The following is a 23,704-nucleotide window of genomic DNA, read 5'->3' on the forward strand; positions in this document are numbered from 1 at the left end:
TGCTCAGGGCACACTCCTGGCTCTGTGCTCAGGGGTCACTCCTGGTGGTGTTCGGGGAATCAAATGAGATGCGGGGAATCGAACCTAGGTCTGCCACACGTATGGCAAATTCTTTCTCTTCTGTACTGTCTCCACACCCCCATCCCTTTGGTGAATTTTTTTTCTAATCTAGAGACCATTGGTTGATGCTAGCGTTCAAGGATGCATGGCTGCTGCTTTGGTCCTAGGGTGCTGGGCACAACCAAGTCTATCCCAGTGGTATTTAAGAGTCTTTAAAGGCTATACTCACTGTGGTGTTTTTTTTTTTTTTGGGGGGGGGAGGGTGTTTGGCATCAGGATCAAGCCCAGTTCAGCCACATGCCAGGCATGAGCCCTGACCCTTCCGCTATCTCTCTGGTTCCCTCTTTATCTTCTTTGCATAAAAGCAGAAGTGATGGCTATATAGAGACGGCCCCCTCCTGCCACTTTGTTGTTTCTTGATTTCCTGAAAGTAAAACCAGCTTTCCATGGCAGCCTTCATTTGAATCCTGTTGGGTGAGCTTGTGAACATAAATGTGTCCTATGCAATAAGTAGTAGTATGTCCCAGGATGATGTGATAATCCAAAGAATCCAGGCCTTGATTTTCATTGTCCCTTTCTGAGTCTCTCTCCCCCAAGTCCTGAAGACTAACATAGATGTAATTCATGAACCTAACACATCCTGAAGACTAAATATAGTAACTCAGGATTGATGTGGATCAAGCCAGTTTGGGGGGGTAACACAAAGCCCCGATTGTCCGTGGTGCGTCCCTTTGGTATCGCTCGCTGCCTGCTGACCTGATGGATGCCTCTGAGATGGGGGGGAGGGGAGGTTGTGACTTGTCCAACCGGAGAGAGAAACCGGATGTCAGCAGCGCCTTACAATTAGGTGGAGAGGAGAGAGTGTAACTCATCTCGGAAAAGTTCACGTAATTGAGGCCCAAAGCCTTTTTTGTAAAAACTGCTAAAAAAGCATTGCCATTCTTAGCATAATCTGGGACCCTTGGGGGGGGAGACGTCAATCCTGTGGCATGACCTGTCAGAAGGAAATGACAGCTTCTTTAAAAATTGCGCATTCAAGGCCCAGAGCCATAATACGGTAGTACAGTCGGGTGCTTGCCTTGCATGTGGCCAGCCCAGGTTTGACCCCCAACCCTACATATGTTCCAGAGAGAACTCAGATATGACTCTGAGCAGAGTTTCTTGACCACCATGAATGGATCTTAGCTCCCAAGTAATACTTTTTAAAATAAAATCATTTGGGGGTGAAGGGTGGAGTGATAATACAATTAGTTGAACGTTTGCCTTGCGCACAGCTGACCAGCAGTCAAACCCTGGCATCCTATATGGTCCCCTGTGTCCTGCCAGGGGCTCCTGACCATTGCTAGGTATGACCCAAAAAGCCAAAATGTAAAATGGGGCAGATAATCTAGCAATAATATAGCCAACTGGGCATCTGCCTTGCACAGGGCTGACCCAGGTTTGATCCCTGGCATTCCGGATGGCCCCCGGGACCCACCTGGCAGGGTCCCTGAGTGCAGAGCTAGGAGAAACCCCTGCACAACTCCAGGTGTGACCCCCAAATAAAATGTGTGTGTGTGTGTGTGTATTTAAAGTTAGATATTCCGTCTTTTGAGATTTTCTGTTCGTTGTGGAGGCCATGGTGCTATGTGCTTGCTTCTGTCTGCACCAGACTCAGGGCTGGGTGCTCGGGTGACTGAGGGGAAGGGGGCAAAGCCAGATCCTGCCCTGGTCGTTCATACGGCAGCATCCAGCTTCAAGCCACTTCCCTGCGCTCACGCACGGACGCCGCCTCGTTCGTGCTCCGCAGGGACACCCCGGCAGGCGCACATGGACACTTAGCTTCTGAGCTTCTAACGAGCCATTTCTTCATCGCCGGCTCAAAAGGGCCTGGGGTTTCCATTGGTCCTTCCGCTTCTCGCACAGCCTTCCAGATGTGCTGGAGAGTGACATGTGTTTTTGCTGGGACACAGATGCGGAGGCTGGTCAGCAATGACGAGAGTGGCCAGAAGCCCCCTCCTCACCATGTGCACCACATGTACGTTGCTTGTCCTTTACCCTGCATTTTGTCAATTTCCCTGCCTCTACCATGCATGAAAGTTGTGCGTAGACTCTCTGCAAATCCCGTCCATCACCCCTTCCACTCCTGCTGTTGGTCACACCCACCCACCCACCCACCATCCCCCCATCAGAGCCCAAATCTACGTGACCCTCACCCCAGTTCCTTCACTCTGGCCAGGCCTCTGTTTCTACGGAGATGCACCAAGCAATGCTGTCTGTCCCTAATATTCCTTCTCCGTTACTAGCCTCCAGTGGCCTGTTAGCAGAGTGATTCATTTAAGAGAATTCCCCTTGTCTAGCTTCGGCTGAGAGGCTTTGATTATCTTTTGTGTAAAGGCCAGGCCTTTTCCGTCTTCTATCGATTCTCTTGGAGGCTCAGATGGAAATAGCCTCCCTGGCTGTCGGGAGGAATGCTGGGGCCTTGAGAGAGCGTTGGTCTGTGAAGGCCTTTGTCGCCGGCCCTCAATGTCTATATTGATGTCTGTCATTCCACAGCGTCGCCTTTGCTGTGATTTCATAGCCTTCTCCACCCCTGTAACTGCCATTCGATAATTGCATGTTGCTGCACAATAAATCTACATTCACATATGGATTCCAAGAGTTGAAAATACTAAAGATAGTTACCAGGGGAAGTGAAAAATAGCTTTCTCTTTGCCAGAGGGGAATCTGTTGTCTGCTGGTTTTCATTAATAGCAAACTTCTGTTGTGTGCGCGCGAGATCTTTAAAGGGCTTGCTGGATGACTACTTAACTCCGTTCCTCCGTAACTCTCTGGACACGTATTTTAACAGAATTTTTCATTCTGTTTTGGTGAAATTTGTTTTCATTTTGTCTTCTCCAGAGCAAAATTGTGTAAGAGTTCTCATTTGAACTTTCAACTTGCTGTCCTGAGGTTTTGTTTGCTTTCAGGTTCAGAAGATGCTTAAAGAATTTAGATTTTAGGGGGCCGGAGTGATAGCACAGCGGCCTTGCACACGGCCGACCCGGGTTCAATCCCTTAGCATCACTGGATGTGACCCAAAAAGAAAAAAAAAAGAAGTTACACTTTAGGGGGCTGAAGCAATAGTACAGTGGGTAGGGCGTTTGCCTTGCATGCAGCCAACCTGGGTTCAATCACCGGCATCACATATGGTCCCCCCAGCACCACCAGGAGTAATTCCTGAGTGCAGAGCTAGGAGTAATCCCTGAGCATTGCCGGATGTGACCCAAAAAGAAAAAAAAAATAAAGTTGGGTTTTTGCAGGGTTAGTTTTGTTTTCTCTCTCTTTTTTTTTTTTGCTCAGTGTACTTTGTTTGAGCTGGAGCGATAGCATAGCGGTAGGGCATTTGCCTTGCATGCAGCCAACCCCGGTTTGATTCCTCTACCCCTCTCGGAGAGCCTGGCAAGCTACCAAGAGTATCTCGCCCACATGGCAGAGCCTGGCAAGCTATCCTTGGTGTTTTCTATATGCCCAAAACAGTAACAATAAATCTCTCAATGAGAGACGTTACTAGTGCCCGCTCTAACTAATCGATGAGCAACGGGATGACAGTGACAGTGACAGTACTTTGTTTGTGTGTTTGTTTGTTCAGGTATGGGGGTTTCCAGTGGTGCCCAGGACGCCTAGGGCCCCTCTCAATGATTTTCAGCTGTCTGAAGGAGCGGGTCAGTGCATTGGCCCAAAGATGTGATACTGCTAAGGCTCTACAATGCCAGGGATTACCCAGTCCTCCTCAGCAATGCACATGCACCCTAACTGCTGACCTATCTCTTGGCCCCTTAATCATAGTTTTTCTGTTTCAACACAAACATCGGATAAGATGTGATGATCTGTACCCAGAGCTTAAGTAATAATGAAAATGCTACAATAAAACAATCTTTGAGGAACATATCAAGTTAGTGATTTGATTTGGGAAATATTTAAATTATTCTTTCAAGTGTAGAATAAATAAAGGGCTGGAGCGGTAGCACAGTGGGCAGGGTGTTTGCCTTGCACGCGGCCGACCCAGGTTCGATTCCTCTGCCCCTCTCGGAGAGCCCAGCAAGCTACCAAGAGTATCTCGCCCTCACAGCAGAGCCTGGCAAGCTCCCTGTGGCAAAAACAGTAACAACGAATCTCGCAATGGAGACGTTACTGGTGCCCGCTCAAACAAATCGATGAGCAGCGGGATGACAGTGACAGTGATATGAAAGCAAGAAGGGCAGTGAAGCCCTAGAACTCTCTAATATTCAAGATAAATGACTGTCCCCCAGTTCACAGAAACTGTTTCCCCCCCAAGCACTGGGACTGCTTTTCTTTATCTGGTGCTACGGCTGTGGTGAGTTTCCACCATGGTGGAATGTTTCGTCAAGTTCAGCTCATCACCTCCGCCCAGACCCTGCTCATCATTTCTCGCTTGGGAGTCACTGAGACTGTGCGGAGAGTGCTCTGGTGCTGTCATGACATCTCACCTCCATTGCCCTTTTTTCCTACCCCAGCGGTGACATTGCTGCTGGTCTGGGCCGACACACGGGGCAAATTAGATACACCCTGCGCCGTATCACCAAGAGCTGAGGCAACAGAGAGACCATGTCATGTCCACTTTGCTTTTTTTTGGGGGGGGGTCACACCTGGCGATGCATAGGGGTTACTCCTGGTTCTGCACTCAGGAGTTACTCCTGGCGGTGCTCAGGGGACCATATGGGATGCTGGGATTTGAACCCGGGTCAGCTGCATGCAAGGCAAACGCCCTACCCGCTATGCTATCACTCCAGCCCCCACTTTGCTTTTTTTCCCAAATACTATATTGTGTTTATTTGAATCTCCGCAAAATCCTTCTTGTGGACATTCAAGGTCCCCACGGAGCTCTTCCCACAGCACGAGATGTTCTGGGTAATTTGATCAGAGCCTATCCAATCTGGGGACAGGTTGGCGAGGGGGTGGTGATTCTCCCCCTAGAGCAGAAGGAGTCTGCCCAGGTCCTTTGCCCAGCAGCCACAGCCAGGGTTGTCTCTGAGTCCTGAGCTTGAGACGTCTCTGCTGACAGCTTGGCGAGAACTCGGAGAGAGCGCCCTTAACTTTCTCTTGTTAGCGGTTCCTGTGGAGAATGATTTGCTTCTCTCGACTGGAGTCAAAAAACTGGCATCCAGTACAGTGTGCTGGAGACACGGGCGGCTTGGTGCTCCCGAGTATCCCATGGGGAGCAGATGGGTTGTGTTCTGTTGTTTTGCAGAGCGGCCCCAATAGCCAGAGTCTGGTCTTCGTGTTGAACCACTCTTGAAGGATGACACGGTGCTGGCATTAAATTCATGGATCCTGCATCCTGGGTTCATGCCCTTTAAGCCGTTTGCCCAGTCCCGATCTGATTACTTATCTTTTTTTTTTTTTTTTTTTGCTCTTTGGGTAACACCCGGCGATGCACTCAGGAATTACCCTTGGTGGTGCTCAAGGGACCATATGGGATGCTGGGATTCGAAACCAGTTGACTTCGTGAAAGGCAGACGCCTTACCCGCTGTGCTATCGCTCCAGCTCCTACTTATCATTTTTATTTTGAATATTCCTTTAGTTTTTTGGTGCAAATGTCTACATGATGTCTAAGTTCTAATTCAGAAACTTGATTTTTTTTAATATTTCAGAGGTATCAAAATATAAATGAACATATTAGTTTTCTCATTAATAAACTCCAATGACTTTTTTTTTTTCTTTTTGGGTCACAACTGATGATGCACGAGGGTACAAGGGTTACTCCTGGCTTTGCACTCAGGAATTACTCTAGGCGGTGCTCGGGGGACCCTATGGGATGCTGGGAATCGAACCCAAGTCGGCCACATGCAAGGCAACCACCCTACCTGCTGTAGTATTGCTCCAGCCCTTCCAAAGACATTCTAAAAGGGCCAGAGAGATAGTCCAGCAGTAGAGGGCTTGCCTTGCATATGGCTGATCTGGATTTGATCCTCTGCATCATATTTGGTCCCCTGATCATTCCAGGAGTGATCCCTGAGCACAGAGCCAGGAATAAGCCTGAAGTATAACCGGGTGTGGCTCAAAACCAATAATCTCTCTGACCTACATTACCTTCTTTTTTTTTAAATTTTTTTTTTTAGAGTATTACAAAGCCATTCCTGATTAGATTTCAGTCATACAGTATTCCAACATCCATTCCTCTACCAGAATACATTTCCCAGCACCAGTGTCCCCAGCATCCCTCCCATCAATCCTCACCCACACCCCTTGCCTGCCTCTTTGGCAGGTGCTTTTCTCTCTGTCTGTCTCTGTCTCTCTGTCTCTGTCTCTGTCTCTCACTCACTCTCACTCTCACTCTCTCTCTCTCTCTCTCTCTCTCTCTCTAGCCCTTTTGGGCACTATGGTTTGCAATATTGATACTGAAAGGTTCTCAAGAATATCCCTTACTTACTATTAACCCTCAGATTTTGTCCAGTGTGATCATTCCCAGCTATTACTGTCATATCAGTCTCTTCTCTATCTTGCCTACCCTCAGCCCCATATTACCTTCTTGATTACTATCTTTTTTCTCTGATATTATTATGTTTTGTAAAGAATTTCAGACAAGGACTATTTCAGCCATTCACAAAAACCTTATAAAGCTAACTAAATTAATACTTACATTCTTCCCATTGTTTCTTCCTACAGAATTTTTTTTATTCATAACTCAGTATGTATGTCTACTCTTAAACAGGTTTGAATTGGTGTTGTAAGTTTGATTAGTGACTGAAATAGGAGTCTTCTTGTTGAAACTTTCAGAGAGCAGTTGGATGTGTTTGTGCTTTGCTCTTCATTTCTTTTTCTTTTTCTTTTTCTTTTTTTGCCTTTGGGGTCACACCCAGCGATGCACAGGTGTTACTCCTGGTTTTGCACTCAGGAATTATTCCTGGCAGTGCTTAGGGTACCATATGGGATGCTGGGAACAGAACCTGGGCCAGCCGTGTGCAAGGCAAATGCCCTACCCGCTGTACTATCGCATCACCCCTGCTCCTCATTTCTGAATGAAGTGTTGGTCATTTTACCTGGAATATGGCTTAGAGAAAGAAAAGTATGGCTTGACACTGATACTTTTCCAAGGCTATGCCTACCTTGTGTCCTTGAGACAGATATCAGCCAATTCTTCATTCTAGGTTGTATTACCTTATATCCAAATAATTGAAATTTTTCTCAATCTGCCTAAACGTAGTCAAGTTACAAGTAAGTTATTGATTCTGGTGCTTATAGGCATCCTTGCAGATTTAGGTGCTTGTTCAGCTTTTTGTGGATGCTATCCAGAAATTTTATTTCATTTGGGGTGAGAAAAGACAGAAAGATAAAGTTTACTGTCAAAGAGATTTTGACACTAAGGCTGGTAAAATAGGGACCTAGCTAACCTCTCTTTAAATGAGTATGAGAAAATATTTATAGGCCCACACTTTATTGAGAGTAAGATGCAAAGGAAATAAAAGTCAGAGTATTGAAATGACAGGCAGAGAAGATGGATTTGATGGAGCTGGAAGAAAACTGACTGAGGTCCATCTCTTAGGCAACTTCCTGTCATTTATTCCACACCACCCTCTCGTCCCAGCCTTCTCCCAGGGAAAATAGCCAAAGGGTGAGCTGTGTATTTGTTGTGAGTCTCTTAAGAGCATCGTTCTCAGATGAAGTTAGGACGGAGTCTTACCCAACTCTTCCCCTCATGGCAGGCAAGAGGCTGGGTCCACTCACAGACTTTCATCAGACATTGGGTTCCAGTGCCAGGTCAGTTGCTAACCAGCTCTGAACCATGTGAGCCAGTGACTTCTCTTGGTAGCTTGGTTTTTCTTTGGTCAAACAAACATCTTTCTCCCACAAAAGGTGGTGGAAGGATTACATGGCACAAAGGACAAACCCAAGGGGTGCCAGCGTCTACGACTTGATGTAAAGATCTCTTCGGTCAGTCTTTGAGTTAACAGAAGTAGTTATTGGGCATGCTAAGGGTTGGTCGCAGCACTGCCGTTGCCTTGCAGATTTATATGCCAGAGGTGTCAGAATGAGCTTCATGTAAATAGTGCATGTTTATTAGATTGTGCTTTTACCAAACATGTTATCCATCTGTTGTCTTTTCAGAAGGTGCTATTGTGTGAGTGGGTTTGGAGATGGGTCTGGTATGATTTCAGTGGTGGGACCAGAGGATCAGTATTTGAGTAGAAGCAATTAATTGTGTGGTGAGTGTTGGAGAAAATGTTGGTGCCAATGAAGCGATCTCACTGAGCGTGTGGGTGTGAGTTATGTTCGAAGGGCTTTCTGAGAGCAGGCCCAGTAATAACTAGAATAAATGACTCTGCCCCCTGGCACACTAACCAGGTGCATCTATCTTTGCTGGTTTGTGCAGCTGCAGAGAGCTGAGGTACAGCCTTGGACGGTCCTCAACGGGAACACGTGGTCAAAACACCCGCTCTTCCATATTCCGAGGGATCCTATTTTTAACATGGAAAATATAATAGAGCTTTTGGATAATTTCTGGTTTGTGGTTTCTTTTCTTAGGCTGAAGCATGTGAAACTAGAAATCCTTGCTATAAAAATGGCAGTTTCGTTTGTCTAGCCGAGGACATGGAGCAAAAACCGGATCGAGCACCCTTCTTTACTCTCTTCTTTTATCCAAATGCAGGTGGTTGTACTATAATCTGGGTTAAGGCTGGGCATTTGATTTGCACTTTGCTTTGAGAGTAACCTTAGGGAAGTTGGAGGATTTCCATCCCATATTTTATGGCATTAATTCATTACATGTTAATGTAAGTCTTTTGCCGTAATGCCAAATCTTATATAATGAATTATTATATGTAATAATTGAGATCTAGGCTCAGGCTGTTTGTGGCTCAAGATTAGGTTCCAGATGAAGGGCTATTTACAAGTAAAACCATTGCATCAAAAGTCTTAGGAGTGCTGATCACTTGTTCAGAGTTATTTTGAATTTTAAGTCACAATTTCGCATTATGTCAGAACTCCTTAAGAGTCAGCCATGAGACAGTGGTGCTCATTGGAAGAGCAATGTTTTATAATGTGATCAAATTTCAGTCCAAATTCCAATTATTCACTTTTTTTGCGGGGGTGGGGGGGAGGCGGGTGGTGGAGGTAGAACTATCCCTTTGTTCTCTTCTCTGTCCTAGTTTTGTACCAATCCACCCCTGGTGACAGCCCTTGTTAATGGTATGCCTTACTAGGATGATGTCTGTGTCATTGCATAATTAATTCCTAAAAGGACACTTCTTGCCTTGCACTTTGTAAGTGAAAGAGTGCCATCTTGCACATTCTTTACTCATTAATTGTGCAAAAATGACTGAGTACCGAGTACACTCCAGTTCCCATAGAGAGGGAGCGTCTCTGTGAGAAAGGAAACGGACAGGTGGATGACATGGTTGGTGACTTAATTGGGATAGTTCAACTTGGTGTGATAAAGACACACAACATCCATTAAGCCCTGGTGGAGAGAGTGTGGGAAGCTTTCTTAGAAGGCTGCTAAAATCCGGAAGAATTCACTGGGAGGAAGAGAACCATGAGGCATATAGAAGGAGCAGCAAAGTTAAAGGCCAAGATGAGAAAATGGGTAAATTTCAAAACTTGGGTAATATGGGGACCTATATTTAAAGAACCCAGCCTGTCTCTAACCTATATCGATATTTTAATATGAAAGGATTATTCTTATCATTTGTATATTGTTTTCTTTGCTCATTATTTTGTAGAAATTAATTCTGTAATGGGTTGTTCTGGGCCTGTTTCCTTATGCCTAAAGACTTAAAAATTTCTATTAATCATGTTTTTTGTCTAGTGTGTGCAGTCATATGGAATTGAATTTGTATACTTATTAAATTGTTTTATAATATGAAGCAATTGTTAGGAATTTCTCCCTGTTCCTTCCAGCTTCTTTTGATGGAGAGCTCAGGGCAAAAGATAGGACCTTTGTTGTCTGTCATGCTTCCCTGACTCCCGGCTGTAGTTTTTTTGCGTAGTTGCTGTGCGTTTCTTTTCACCTTGTTCATGCTTGGCTGACTCAAGTAAGAGACTTGCTCTGTGTGCTGATATAGTAAGGCTCCTTTCTGATCTGTTTGCCGTGCTGTCTGATAATATAATGACATTTCTTAATGATGGGGATATGTTGGGAATTTCATTGTTGTGTGAATGTCGTAGGATATACTTACTCCTCTAAGGTGTTTACTGTGCCGTATATCTAGGCTATGCATCAGACCACCATCATCTGCAAACCGCCATTGGCTGAAACATGCCCATGTGACACATAACTGCCGATTTTCCTCTTTTTTTTCAAGCTACAGTAGAGAACTTTACTTATGGTCCAAGCGTGTTCTGTTGCCATCATTTGATTACAAAAATGCCAAGAAAGGGAGAAACCCAGTTGAGGTGGCATGTGGTTTTCATTGGGAGACATTGGACTCGGCCTTTTTTTCTCCTACAATTTTATTAAATAGGACACATCATGGCTCACACAACTTGCTATATGGGTGGGGGAGTGGGTGGGGTGTAGACGGCTTTTCATTTCTTCAGATCCTAGTGGAATTCAGTCAGGTTCAGCCTTCCTATTGACTTACCATCTTTTTACTCATTACTCCCTCGAAAGGTCATTCAGTTGTCTTCCTTCCAGATTTGAAGGTGGAGGGGACAGTTCTCAAGATCCCCATCAATTTGGCTATTGGAGGAGTGCTGACATTTTATATTGGTCCTTACAGATTTTTTTTTCTTATTTTCATTATGGACTTTAAAAGTTGTAATATGTGAAGGCATGTACAGGTTTTTCTTATTTGGTTATCTTTAGTGGAATATTTTCACTAATTTTAGTAATATGTATATTTCTCAATCTGTATAGATTTGGATGGATGGATGGATGGATGGACGGACGGACAGACAGACTGACTGCTGAGGGGTGGTGCTCCTCTCACTCTATGGTTGTCATGGGAATAATATTCTGTGGTGTACTTTTCAACAATCATCCTGACCTGATAGTTTTGCCAGTCAGATAATCACAAACCACTTTGCTGGTTCCACTTGACTCCCTTTCCAAGGATCCAGCCTGGATTTGTTTTGTTTTGCTTTGTGTTGTTTGGGGGCCACACCCAGTAGTGCCTGGGGCTTGGTTCTGGGCTCAGAAAGATCCTGGTGTTGCCCAGGGGACCTGTAATGTGGTACCTGAAATCAAGCCAGTGTCGGCTGCAAACAAGGCAAGTACCTTAACCCCTGTAACATCTCACGGCCTGTGGTCTAGATTTTTTTAAATCAGAAGTAAATCCATGTACTGAAATATTTTGTTTGCTTATTATTTGCTGCAGACCTGTAGAGAGTTGTGTCGGGGTTGTTGATAGTGACCAGCTGTGGCCTAACTCCTCTCTGCTCCCGGATGACTTTGCTGACTAGGTGGTACAGGTTGGCTGCGTGGAGGAGCCTGGTGTCTCACTCTCCCCCAGGTTGCCATGTTGGCTCCATCCATTTTTATATTTCCACATCATCACGTGCCTAGGCAAGGTTGCTTGGCTGCTCTGTCCTAGAGCTCCTCATGCCTGATCCATGAATCAGCCTGCCTAAGAAGCCATAAAAGTAATGTGACTTTGGACACACCACCCAGTCCCTGAGGAGACTTACCGCTTCTGGGATTGAAAACTGCCCCCTCGGTTCCAGAAATTAGCCTCTCAAACACATATGTAATTGCCCTACTTGGCAGTCCTGTTTTGAATCATCCTTTTTCCATGGTACCGGCTTTGTGGGAATGAAATGCACTGGGGAATGAGCGGGCTTGGTGTTTTGCCGTAGTCTGCAGTGTATCTTCCAGGACAGGCTGACTTGCGGTCACGACACCCACTCTCAGCAGAAGGGTCTGTAGAGCTGTGGTCCTTTCCTGTTGTTTGTTACCTTAACCCCCCTGTTTGGTTTATTTTTCTTTATTATTTTTTATTAAATACTAAGGCACCATGACTTATATGGTGAGTTATAGTTGAGTTTCAGGAGTACAATGTTCCCACTGCAATCCACGAGTGTTGCCTTCCCTCCCTCCCCAGTGTACTCACCTGTCTTAGAGGAATCCAAGTTAGCATCAGGTTCTCTGATTTATGGGCCATGAGACATCATCTTAAGAGGAAAACTTCACATTTTTCTCAGCTAGGCTGAGAAAGTCCGTTCTTTTGTCTTCTTCTGTCGTGTCTTTCCTCTCCTACCCCCTGGCTCCCCTCCCTGCCTTACAGGAGAAGGAAAGTTGCATGAACTTACGGACTTTGCTAACTGGACCTGACCCGGATTCACAGTTCCCCTAGACTTGGCCTAAGAACTCCTAAATTCTTATAATTTCCTCCCTCCTCCTGATGGAGAAATAACAACCTTATTTGCAAGGTGATTTTAAAAGAAATTATAAGTTTTCAAGGTTAAGTAAAAGAGTCAAGCTTAGGGCCATATATTGAGGCCCTGGGTTCAATCTTCAGCACCAAGCTCCCACTAAGGCAAAAAAGAAAGAAAAAAAAATAATCGAATTTATTGTGACACATTCCATCCCATTTGCTGCTCTTTTGGTTTTACAGTTATTTCGGAAAATAATTTTTTAAGTGAATAAAGTACAACAAGTCTTTTCCCTTGGGGAAGGGTAGTATTACCTCAAATTCTTTTCACAAGTAAAAGTATCATGTAATCTTCATGTAATCTTTTCCTCCTCCTCCTCGTCGTCCTCCTCCTCCTTCTCCTCTTCAAATCTGGCATCAACTAGTTAATTTTGAAATTGCCAACAAGATTATTTCAGTGTTACACAGCACCTCTGGGAGAAGACTGGAATCTCATCTTTTTTTCCATATGCTGACAAAAACCTCCTAATTTCAGAGTGCATGATGTCACCAGCTAATGAGCAAAATATTTCTTACTAAACACATGAGTCCTTCTCAGACTCCTTTGTGAAGTCAAGGAAAAAAGATTCCACAATCTGTTTCAGATTTCATATGGTTACTCGAACAACTCATAAACACTTCTTAAAGCGTTTTGACTTCTTTAAAGAGTGAGGTTAATTTGTCTTCTAAACACCAAGAACAACACATTACGCCAATGACCATGACTGGAAGTCCACAGTGACATCCAGAGTCCGATGACTGGTTGGCACCGGTGCCAATCTTGAACATGTCTCCCCAACTTCATGCTGCCTGCAAGGTCGGGAGTGACCGTGAGTGCACCCCTTCTTGGGCCCGAGGACAGCCTGCTAGAGGGATTATGAAATCCAGCACAGAGAAGAGGGGGCCATAAAGCTGCTGTTGATTGGTGTCACATGCTGTTTATAAAGCATTAGTTGAAATTGCCTTTGACTCTCCCGATCAATGGGCAGCTGAGGTCCTGGAGAGGAAGCGAGAGGAAGCGGGGCCTCAGAACCATCTAAACATTGAACATTTAGACTCACTAGGGAGATAGGAAGGTCCAAAAACCCAAGGCAAGTTGTTTTTCCCTCCCTGAAGCCAATCTGCCCAGGCAAAGGTGACAGTGCCCACTAGCCTTCTTCACCCTTTCTACCTCTATAGTGTGGCCACCTGTCCTGCACACCAGTCCACATAGTAGCAGGACAAGGTGGTAAACCAGTGGTGTTCAACCCTGCTAGACCTGCAGCTCTCCAATCCTCGGTCCATTGCCTTAGTTTCTCATAGTTGGTTAATAGTAATCTGAATGTCTCGTAGGGTTTCTTTAATCTTTGTAGACGATAACCTTTGTGGGTCTCAGAAAGCTAATTTATCCGTCTTATTTCTTGTTCTTCCTAAAGCATTGAATCAGTGATGCTTGCATTCATTCATTCATTCCAACCTGGAAACAAATGTAATATCTACTTAGTACTAGTCATTTTTCCTCATCCAAGTGGAAGACTATTTTAATCATGTTAGATATCAGCATTCATTTGACATAGTTTTTGAATCATAATGAAATAGTACAACTAAATAATTAATGATACAATGATGCTAATAATTATAAATTGCAGTGATACTACAATGGTAATAAATAACTAAAATAATGCAGTGTGTCTTCAGAGCAAGTTGTTAATATGCATTAAGGTTTGAAGATCAACCCATGCTTTTATTTATCAATTCTATAATATACTGATCTGTTTTTTAAAAAAAGTATGCTAAATCTGTTAGAAAATTTACAGTACAGTGTTCATGAGAGTATTGTTCATGATACTGAAACAGCAAAAACGGGCACGTGTGCAGTGTTGGAGTCAATAACAGTGCAGCTCTGATGGAATATTATGGAATCACTAAAATGTGGTTGTGTTTTCTTCGTAGTATTTGTTGACATGGGAAACTGTCCAAACCAAGTAATTTTGAACAGCAGGTTCTCTAACAGAACAGGCCCATCGCAACTTCTCTCTAAAGAGGATCAAGCCATAAACTCTCCATTTCACTCCTTCTGTGTATTCCTGCATCAGAGACTCTAGGCATCCTGGCACATAATAAGCATGCAGGCATTCTTTTTTTTTTTTTTTTTTAAGAAACAGACACATAAAAATGTGTCAATCTAGAATAATGGTGTATTTGTGTGTATATATGTAAAAAAGTGGGAGAACACAAATCAGACCTTACTTACTTATTATCCCAGTGGGGGACAGACCTGTTTTATCTTTCTTCTGTATCTGCACTTTCCGACCGAACATTCTCTGATTTTAATTACCTATTATATGTAATCAGAAATAAACATGGTCACTAAAATGCAGATGCAGAAGGGAATACAAGGATGCCACTGTCGTCAGGAGGCTCAGTACAGTAACACAGCAGCTGCCATCTCTGAGGCCAGGGCCTCTGTGAAAGCTCATGGTGCAACCTCACAGCCTACGGAAAATGAGGAGGGAGGCCAGGAAGGCTTTCCAGAGGAGGTGGCACGTGGGCTGAATTTTGAAGCATGCAGAGGAGTCAGGGAAGTTGGTGGCATGGGCAGAGATGTTTTTATTAAGGAATCCAGGAGGGCAGAGATGCGGGCTGGTGAAAGATGGGGTATTGGGGATGCTGTGAGGAGGGTGGAGGAGGAGAACCAGTTGCTATGTGAGGCCCTTTCCACAATGTAGCAGTATAAAACATGCAGAGCAACATGGAATAAGGACTGGGGGCCATGCAGAGTACGTGGAGCCGTCAGGTCCTAGGACTTTTGTCCCATGACTCCTGAGAATCACAGATTTGCAGCCTCCAGGAGTATGGGCAAGTTCAAGTGCACCAGCCAGTGCCCAGGACCGGAAGTGCTCTTTCGTTTCTCTGGCTTTACTCCTCCATAGAGCCCCTGGGGTTGGGGCCCCCTGGCCTTGTCTTTGATCTATCCCACAATTTCTCCTGCCACATGATGAGGACAGAATGCTGTGCGTCTGCAGGGTCTAAGCTGTGACCCCTCCACTGATCACACACATCTAATGGGGGGCCCTGAGCTGGGTAGCATGAATATCCATCAATAAAATGAGGGATAGTCAAGGTCTCCGGGCCCACGGGTTTTCCTGTCCAAAGGGAGCCTGTGTGGCCCATACAGTGCTCATCACGGGACATCTCCTTGTACATCTGATACTTCCGAAGTGGTGGTGGCGGTATTCAGGAGTCAGAGGGGTTGTGCAGAGGATGAGGCCTTGTATGTGGCTGGCCCTGGTTTGATCCCTGGCACCACATCTGGTCTCCCAGAGCACTGACAGGAGTGACCAATGAGTGCAGAGCCAGACCTATCTCTGAGCACCATTGGTGAGGCCAAAAAACAGACGAATTCCTCTGTGTGTGTGTGTGTGTGTGTGTGTGTAAAGAGAGACAGGTGAACATCCCTGGATGCTTTGGCAGCAAACCCCAGATTGAACTAGCTCTCCATGAGACCCCCACCACCCCTTCTTCGGGACATACATGCCCTCGTTTTCGAGTGACAGGTAAAACATGGGGTGATTCTGGAGTACACTCCGTCTAGTGGCGTCTCTGTCCTCTGCCACTCTCTGTGCAGTGTCCGGGAACTGGGGGCTTTGAAAGCAGGAAGGCAGGATACCCTTATCCTGGGTGTGAACTGGGGGCGGGGGGCAGGGGGGGCAGCGCCCGTGTGAAATCAGCGACTGTATGTGTGGGTTTATTTGCCTGAGTGAGGAAGGCAGGGTCAGAAGGGTTCTTGACCCCCTGTAGGCAGAAGAAAAATAGAAAATTAGGAGTGAGAGGAGACATATCTGGTCAGGCGTGGGGGCGAGGGGGCTTCTGGGGGATGTTGTGGTAGAGGGTGAGACGCCAAAGGCACCCAGGAAAGGGGCTCTAGCACCCAGATACCTTACAGGTACACACGTGTCTGTGCCTGTGTCACAAGCAAAGTCTGAGCGCCCATGCCACGAGGCGAGGGACCCTCAGCAACTGCTAATATGCCCCTCAAACAGCTGATTGCAGGTAGCACCCGCCCCACCAGCACACACAGGGGGTCTCCCTCCGGGCGCTCAGTCCCATCTATTTTATCACAGCCGGTGCCTGATGCCGCCCCCCGCCCAGACCCCCTTAAAAAAAAATTCAACCTTCATCTGGACACCCAGTCCCCGCACAGCCACTGCTAGAATCCAAGAGATGCCAGCTCGGCCACGGGACCCCTGGACTCCGATGGGTTTTAGGAGCAACCAAGATGGGAAGGGCATGGACTCTGGAGGGGGGAAATAGGGAAACCGGCGCGGCACGGAGAAAGTGACCAGCCCGGAGAAAGCCCAACTCCAGCTCAGTTTGAATTCCAAAATAGCCGTGGAAAGGTGTCTGTTTCCAGTGGCCTCGGCTGCCTTGGGGGAGGGGGCGCGAGAGAGCTTTTTTAAGTTCCATCACTCCTCGCAGGGGTGCATCCCGGTCCCGGCTCTGTTCAGAGTCTCGCGTTCTTTTTTTTTTTTTTTTTCTTCCTCTGGAATTCCATAGACAGTAATTAAGGAACTGCAGGCCAGCGGGAGGTCAGAGAGCCTTCGTCAGTGAAAACAGGGATTGTTTGCCACGTACAACACTCCCTTTTTTCCTTGTGGTGAATAGGAGATTTGCTTAGAGCGGATGACTTATGCCTTTCTTACAAGTTATGCAGTTCGCGAGGAACTGAGGGATCAGTGAGCACGCAGAGAGCAGCTAATTGAATCCAGTGTCTTCACTTTCTTTTTTCTTTGCTTTTTCTTCTTTTTTTTTTTTTCTTCTTTCTCCCTCGGATCCTAAACGGTGCCGGTGACGCCTGTCTGTTCATGTAACATGTTCCAGGAGTGCCTAATCCTCACTTTGAGATTACAGAGCCGACCGAAGACGCTTGCACAGAGGAGGGGAGGGGTTGGGGTCCCAGACAGCCTCCTGTTTGCCCCGTAGGCCTGCTCAATGCCGAAGCCGGTAAGTTCACTGATGTGCACGATATGGATGGAAAAAGCTTGTGTGCTCTCTGTCACTTTAGGGAAGGGAAAGTGTTGTGTGTGTGTGTGTGTGTGTGTGTGTGTGTGTGTGTGTGTGTGTTTCCAATTGTTCCTGGCTAGAATGCCTCCGTCTTTTCTTTGCAAATTCCTTGCAAATTCCTGGGGGGAGTAAGGGGGGTTCCCCTTATACGGTTGGTTCCCCCTACCTCTTAATGCGAAGGTTTCCCCCTCTGCAGAGCGGATTGTTAATTCTGAGCAGACAGCGAGGATTGCAGCCTCTAGCCCCATGTTTGCTCGCGGCAGCCGCACGGTTGTGAGTTGGTGGAGGCGCTCCGTGGGGGTGGACGTGACTTGAGAATGTGTGGCTCTTTGCTTATTCACAGATGGACTAGAGAGATTGGCTTCTTTCTCTTGACTTTGAAAGCCACGGCGTTGACAATCCAGGCTTGAGGAAGTTAGGCGTGTACGTCTGATGACACGCTGGTTTAAGCAGAGTGAAATTGTGTGAATTTCACTAAATGCATTTCCAATTTCAGGATGCTTTTCAGGACGTCTTGAATTCTTTTCTTCCTCTGTGGAGGGCTCTGGGGGGGAAGGGGTTGACTTAGTGAGGTGTTAATTGGGGACAGCGCGCCGCTGCGGAGGTTTTGTTGGCGCCCAAGAAACAAGTCGGGTGCATTTCAAGCAAAGAGCACAGTTTATCAGCCCAGGCTCTGAAGGATCCTAGCTGCCCGGGCAAACTCGGTTGGACTTTAGGACAGCGCATTGCTTCTGTGGCTGCCTTGCTATGCCACGCGGCTGTCTGCAAGCCTTTCTTCTAGCACATCGTGGTGCCTGAGAACATTTCTTGCCGGTCAGGGGAAGTGACTGTCCCCCACCTGCAGTGTCCTGCTTCCCTTGAGCTGGGAGGCGGGGGTCTCCGGGCTTACTTGGTTAGGCACACATAGTTTAGTATCTGCAGATGTGCTGAACTGTGTTGCTTTCTTCCGGTCATCCTAATGGAGCCCTGTTACAGAAAGTTCTCCATGCTGGCCCGTGTCTTTCCGATTAGAACATTGCAGATGTGTCAAGGAGACACATGTTCCCAGAAGGACTAGGGAAGGAGGGTCCACCCTCTCTCGCATGCCAAGCGGGCCCCCAAGGTTTCTCTTTCAGCACCCTGGCAGGCGAATGGGGCGCTATCTCTTTAAAGCAGCTATAGTTTTGTGCCTTGGCTTGGTCAATTTGTTATGGTTTAAGACTGTGGAGCCAGCTGTCTGCAATCTGATGTAATGTTGCCATGGAAACCAGAAATGAAACACTTAAGCATTCACCACAGAATCACTACATATAGCATTAGCCAAAGTAATTAAAAGTTGAGCCATATGGGCTTCCTGGTGGAAAAAGCTGCAGCAGACATGCTGAAAATCAAATGTTTTCTGTTTACAATATTGCAAATCCTTTCCTCCACAGCCTTTGGTGGCAGAAATTAATTGCCTTTTTCTGTGAAAGGTTTAAGGGTGGGGAGCTTTACACAGATGATTGAATTTTCAGCTCCTTTAGATGATGATGAAATTAAAGTTCATGTTAGTACTCTGACTTCCAAGGGTGAGGCCAGGAGAATGTATGTGTGATTGCAAAGTGACATATACTATTTGTTTTTTATTTTTTACTTTATTTAAAGCCTTCTTTTTTTTTTAACAACTGTGAACCTATTTCTTAGAATTATTCTTTATATGTACAATGTAGACTTTATCAACAAAGTTCTTCCTTTTCAAAAAAAATTCTTATATGTATATATTTCTTTTTAATTTGTTCTAATTCTAATGCACCATCACTGAGGGTATTTATCTCTTTTGGTGGGGGAAGATACGTTATTTTTAGCATTTGGGCAGTGGCTTATATTTAAAAGGGAAAACAGGAAAATGAAGGAGTGAAGCTTTTCTTCCCAGTTTAAAGGAGACATGTGTCTTTTAGAGAATCTTAATGTTAAAATAGCTGGAGGGTTTTTTTGTTTTGTTTTGTTTTTTGCTTTTTTGGGGTCACACCCAGAGACGCACAGGGGTTACTCCTGGCTCTGTACTCAGGAATTACTCCTGGCGGTGCTCAAGGGACCATATGGGATGTTGGGAATCGAACCCAGGTTGGCCAGGTGAAAGGCAAATGCCCTACCCGCTGTGCTTTCACTCCAGTCCCTAGCTGGAGTTTTTAAAAGGCAAATATTTCACATCTCTTAGACTCAGCAGGTACAGGAGAAGTCAACACCTCTCCATAAAAGAAGGCATTTTTCAGGAGATGAGCTCTGGCTTCTAGACTGACTTAGAGAGAATATTTATATGCACATATATATTTCGTGAATAATTGTTTTACCTTACATTGTCTTCAGTTGTGCTTTCATCTACCTTTTTGTCTTCTGTCCACAACACGAGCATGCAACGGAAGTCCTTGATTGCTGGGATTTGTGATTTGTCAGTGGCAAGCACCTCCAGGCTTCATGTCTTTTATGACGTTACGTCCAAGTTCTAAGGAGTTCCTGTTTCTCAAAAATAGAGACGTAGATGAAAGCAATTTAGCACCTAGAAAGCATTGTCATCAGATGGCACCTGGATAGAGGAAGCTAGGAGGTTTTTTGCTTTAAATGTGGTGTTTTGATTTTTTTTAAAAAAATAACTTTTTATTCTGCTAAATTTTGTTCCTAAGTGCCTTTTCTATAGGACTTGAGTCTTTGCAGACCTGAGTTTATTCTCTATTACTGCTATTAATGTTTGTACTCTTTTTCTACTCTCCCTGCCCCCTGCAGCACACGCGCGCACACACACACACACACACACACACACACACACCCCTGCACCTGCTCATGTGCAAACCCCCATCCCCACTCATCCCGACTCCAGCCACCATGAAGTGAGGGGCAAAACCCTCATATCAATGACTTTTGTCCTATCCTGTCACTTGGCTACATTTTGATTTAAATAACTTGTGCTTATTTCTTTTTGATCAATATGAAGCTTTTCAGCAAATTGGAAGTTTGTCCAGTTGGGCAGTAGAGACTCTCTACAATCTCTGTTAGAACTGCTTGGCTCCTTGTGCTACCATCCCAAGATGGAGCAATAGTACATGGGGTAGGGTGTTTGCCTTGCACACGGCCGACCCGGGTTCGATTCGTCCACCCCTTTCGGAGAGCCCAGCAAGCTACCGAGAGTATCTTGCCCGAACAGCAGAGCCTGGCAAGCTACCTATGGAGTACTCGATATGCCAAAAACAGTAACAACAAGTCTCACAATAGAGACATTACTGGTGCCCGCTCGAGCAAATCGATGAGCAACGGGATGACAGTGACAGTGATACAGTGATCCCAAGATGACAGAGCATTTTTTTCCCATTCATGCGTCATCTGGGGCACTGTGGTTCAGGTGCCAATTGCCCAGAACAATGTTTAACCACGTTCTCCTTCCCCTGGTTGACCACTCTGACCATTTCACCATGCAACAGTGAAGCAGATACTTTTGGAGGGGGAGCTCATTCTCTTATGGTAATGTTTAGCAATTATAAGTTTCCGATCGAGTCAGCCTCATCCTCTGTATGCCTCATAACCTCATCACCCCCTTGACAACCAGGTTCCATTTCTAGTCTTTATTCCCAAGGAACCCACAGCTACACCTTCTTTCTGAAACATAGATTTTGTTGAGGATCATTAGAGAACTTGGACGTGGCTACTGAGATGTCCCAATGCGGGAAGACAGATTCTCTTCTCCCAAGGCTGGTTGTGTAGAGTTGTCATGATTATCCTCTAGTGGGCGAAAGGGTTATTCACAGTATTACAGGTGAGAGTACAATGTCTTCATGCCCCAGTTTCTTGGGTGAGATCAGTGGCCAGGAAATGGGTCAGATCCATCCCTTCCAGAGAGCCAAGGCATCTGGAAATATTTGTAGACCTGCATCCTGTACCATTTCTCTGCCTGTAATCGCTCCCTCATTCCCTGCTTATTTCTCACTGATCTACTTGATAGTCTCTTCTGTTGGGATCAAGAAGAGCATTTGGGGGTGGGATGGGAAGAGGCCTCTAGGTTTGACTCCTGTTCAGAGATGCGGCTTGTCTGCATTTTTTCATTTGCCTTTGAGGCATCTCTGCCTCCTGTGTCAGCGAACTAGGTTTAAGGACACGGGAGAAAGTGGTTGCCAGAATATGCAGGATTAGCTCAACAGGCGCTGGAGCTGTCCAGGGCATGCGAGGTGGCTGGACCCAGTCACCGCCCGTGTTCCTGGGAACGCCTGAGCATCCATCAGTCCATGCAGCTGGCCGAGGTGGCTGGACCCCCGCTTTGGCTGCTGCACGTTTTGAACAGATAAAGCAGAGAAAGCTGCCTTAGCGCATGTTGGAACAGACTTGGAAGTGAAACGGTCATTTTTGTTCACAAGGAAAGAATTGTTTTTCCGCCTGGGTCACTGCTGCAGAGCTCTCTCCCCCCCTCCCCCTTTGCACTGTAATGTTTGAAACTTGAGGGAAAACAGCTGGGCTGAGCATACTTGAAATCACGGCAGGACCAAATGGGATGCTGGGGAATATGGACTGACTGTGCCGTATGGTGGAAAAGGTCAACTTTTTCCCTTGTCCCTCTGCGTGGAATGCGGGCTCTGTCCTCGAGTCTGGGAACCAGCTAGGTGAGGAGGAAGGGATGGAACTGAGGCGATCTTTTTTTTTGCTGTTTTCCCTGCTCTTCCTTTTTTCAGTTCTGCTGGTTTTGATTTGGGGGAAGGACTGGAACAAGTCAACAGCATTTGGGGTGGAGAAGCAGTTGATGGCCACATTTAATTGCATGCCCTGATGGGGCAGACACGTGAGCTTGACCCCAAACCACAGCAGCAGAACTGGAATCTGAGGGCCAGCCACTGAGAGCTCTGCCGTAATTCTCCTAAAAGAGAGTCAGGGGCATCGAAACCTAAACTTAGCATGGTGTGCAAAGATAGGTGTGGGGGTTGCCTAGGATCCAAGTCTACCCCCCAGATTTGGCTAGAAGAGGGTATGTGCAGATTCCTTAACCTGGTGGGCCAACTGTTGGGGTCCTGATGTGTCACTCAAAGAGCAGAGCTCCACCTGCGCCCCTTGTCAGCTGGGAGCTGATCCCCTTCTTGCTTTTCTTCTTTCGCCAGTCAAGAGAACAGTCGGATGATGAGACGGAGGAGTCGGTGAAGTTTAAGAGGTTACATAAGCTGGTCAACTCCACTCGCCGAGTGAGAAAGAAACTCATCCGGGTGGACGACATGAAAAAGCCCAGCACGGAAGGTAAGAGAGCCAAGTCCGCCATCCTTATGTCAGAGGCTGTCATTTGAGGTCAATGTCTCAGCAGAGAAAGGAATTGGGTTTCCAAGACCTGAGGTCTGGAAGAGTCGAGCTGAAGCAGAGTCGGCAGAGGGTGAGCGGGGGTCTGTCTGCGTGGGAGCTGGGCGATGCCCAGGCAGCCTGTTCTGGAAAGAGGAACCCTCCCGTCCTAGTCTCTGGAATGTTCCCAGCATGGGAAATGGCTAGTAAGAGACCACGGAGTCTTCCGAAGCAGGGGAATAGCTTCGTGAGCTTTTTTTATTGTTCTCATACAGACTAAACTTTCCCTTGTAACTTCCTTTTGGGGGAATCCTCTGCCACCACACCCCTAACCCCCTACCCCTGGAGTCTGGTTCTTGCTCTGTCAATTTAGTCCAGATTTGATAGACGTCCACCTCAAACAAAACATCTAACGATTGGGGTTCTTCGTGCTCTTTTAGATCTGGGAGGGATGATTTGTTTTTCCTGTCAGCAGCCTCAAGTCTCAGTCCAGATGGGGCTTTAAGGTCATCCCCGCATAAGTGGGTCTTTAAGGGCTATCTTCAGCCACTTTTCAGATGAGGCAATAATGTCAGAGAGACACGAACTTGGATTCATCACAATGAAGAGTTCATCTTTCAAGTGTGTTCTGACTGTGTAAATCTCCACACTCTTTGTGTCTCTTATTGTGAAGTATACGGATTTGTAGCATATTGTTGGAGTACTTTCTCTCCCTCCCAAAGTAAAAAGTGCTTTTTTAAAAAAAAATTTTTTTTTTCTTGAAAAATGGTAAGTGAACTAGATAAGCTTACTGGGAATAAATATGGCTTTTCCCCCCTAAGAAAAGGTACATTACTTATCACATACTGTATCTGCATTGTGAGGAATTTCAATTTTTTTTTTAACATGTAGATTTTAAAATGGTTGTTTGGGGACTGGAGAGACAGTACAGGGATAGTACTTTTTAGCTGATCCGAGTTCCATCCCTAGTTCCTCTGAGGGTTCAATTCTGAGCACAAAGCCAGGAATAGCC

General features: G+C 45.9%; 1 protein-coding gene across 5 annotated transcripts in view; it reads left to right on the plus strand.

Annotated features, from left to right (window-relative positions):
• Window positions 1-23,704, plus strand: part of SASH1 (SAM and SH3 domain containing 1) — a 220,481-nt gene that overhangs the window by 150,988 nt on the left and 45,789 nt on the right. For 3 of the 5 annotated variants that reach the window (XM_055134915.1, XM_055134917.1, XM_055134918.1), the window contains one exon: window positions 22,524-22,656. In XM_055134915.1, the coding sequence (XP_054990890.1) occupies window positions 22,524-22,656 (133 nt within the window). Of the gene's footprint in view, window positions 1-17,113; window positions 17,374-22,523; window positions 22,657-23,704 lie in introns of those variants that run through there. The other 2 variants (XM_055134919.1, XM_055134920.1) reach the window with 2 other exon arrangements.

This window comes from Sorex araneus, chromosome 4 (assembly GCF_027595985.1).
Source record: "Sorex araneus isolate mSorAra2 chromosome 4, mSorAra2.pri, whole genome shotgun sequence".
Taxonomy (NCBI): domain Eukaryota; kingdom Metazoa; phylum Chordata; class Mammalia; order Eulipotyphla; family Soricidae; genus Sorex; species Sorex araneus.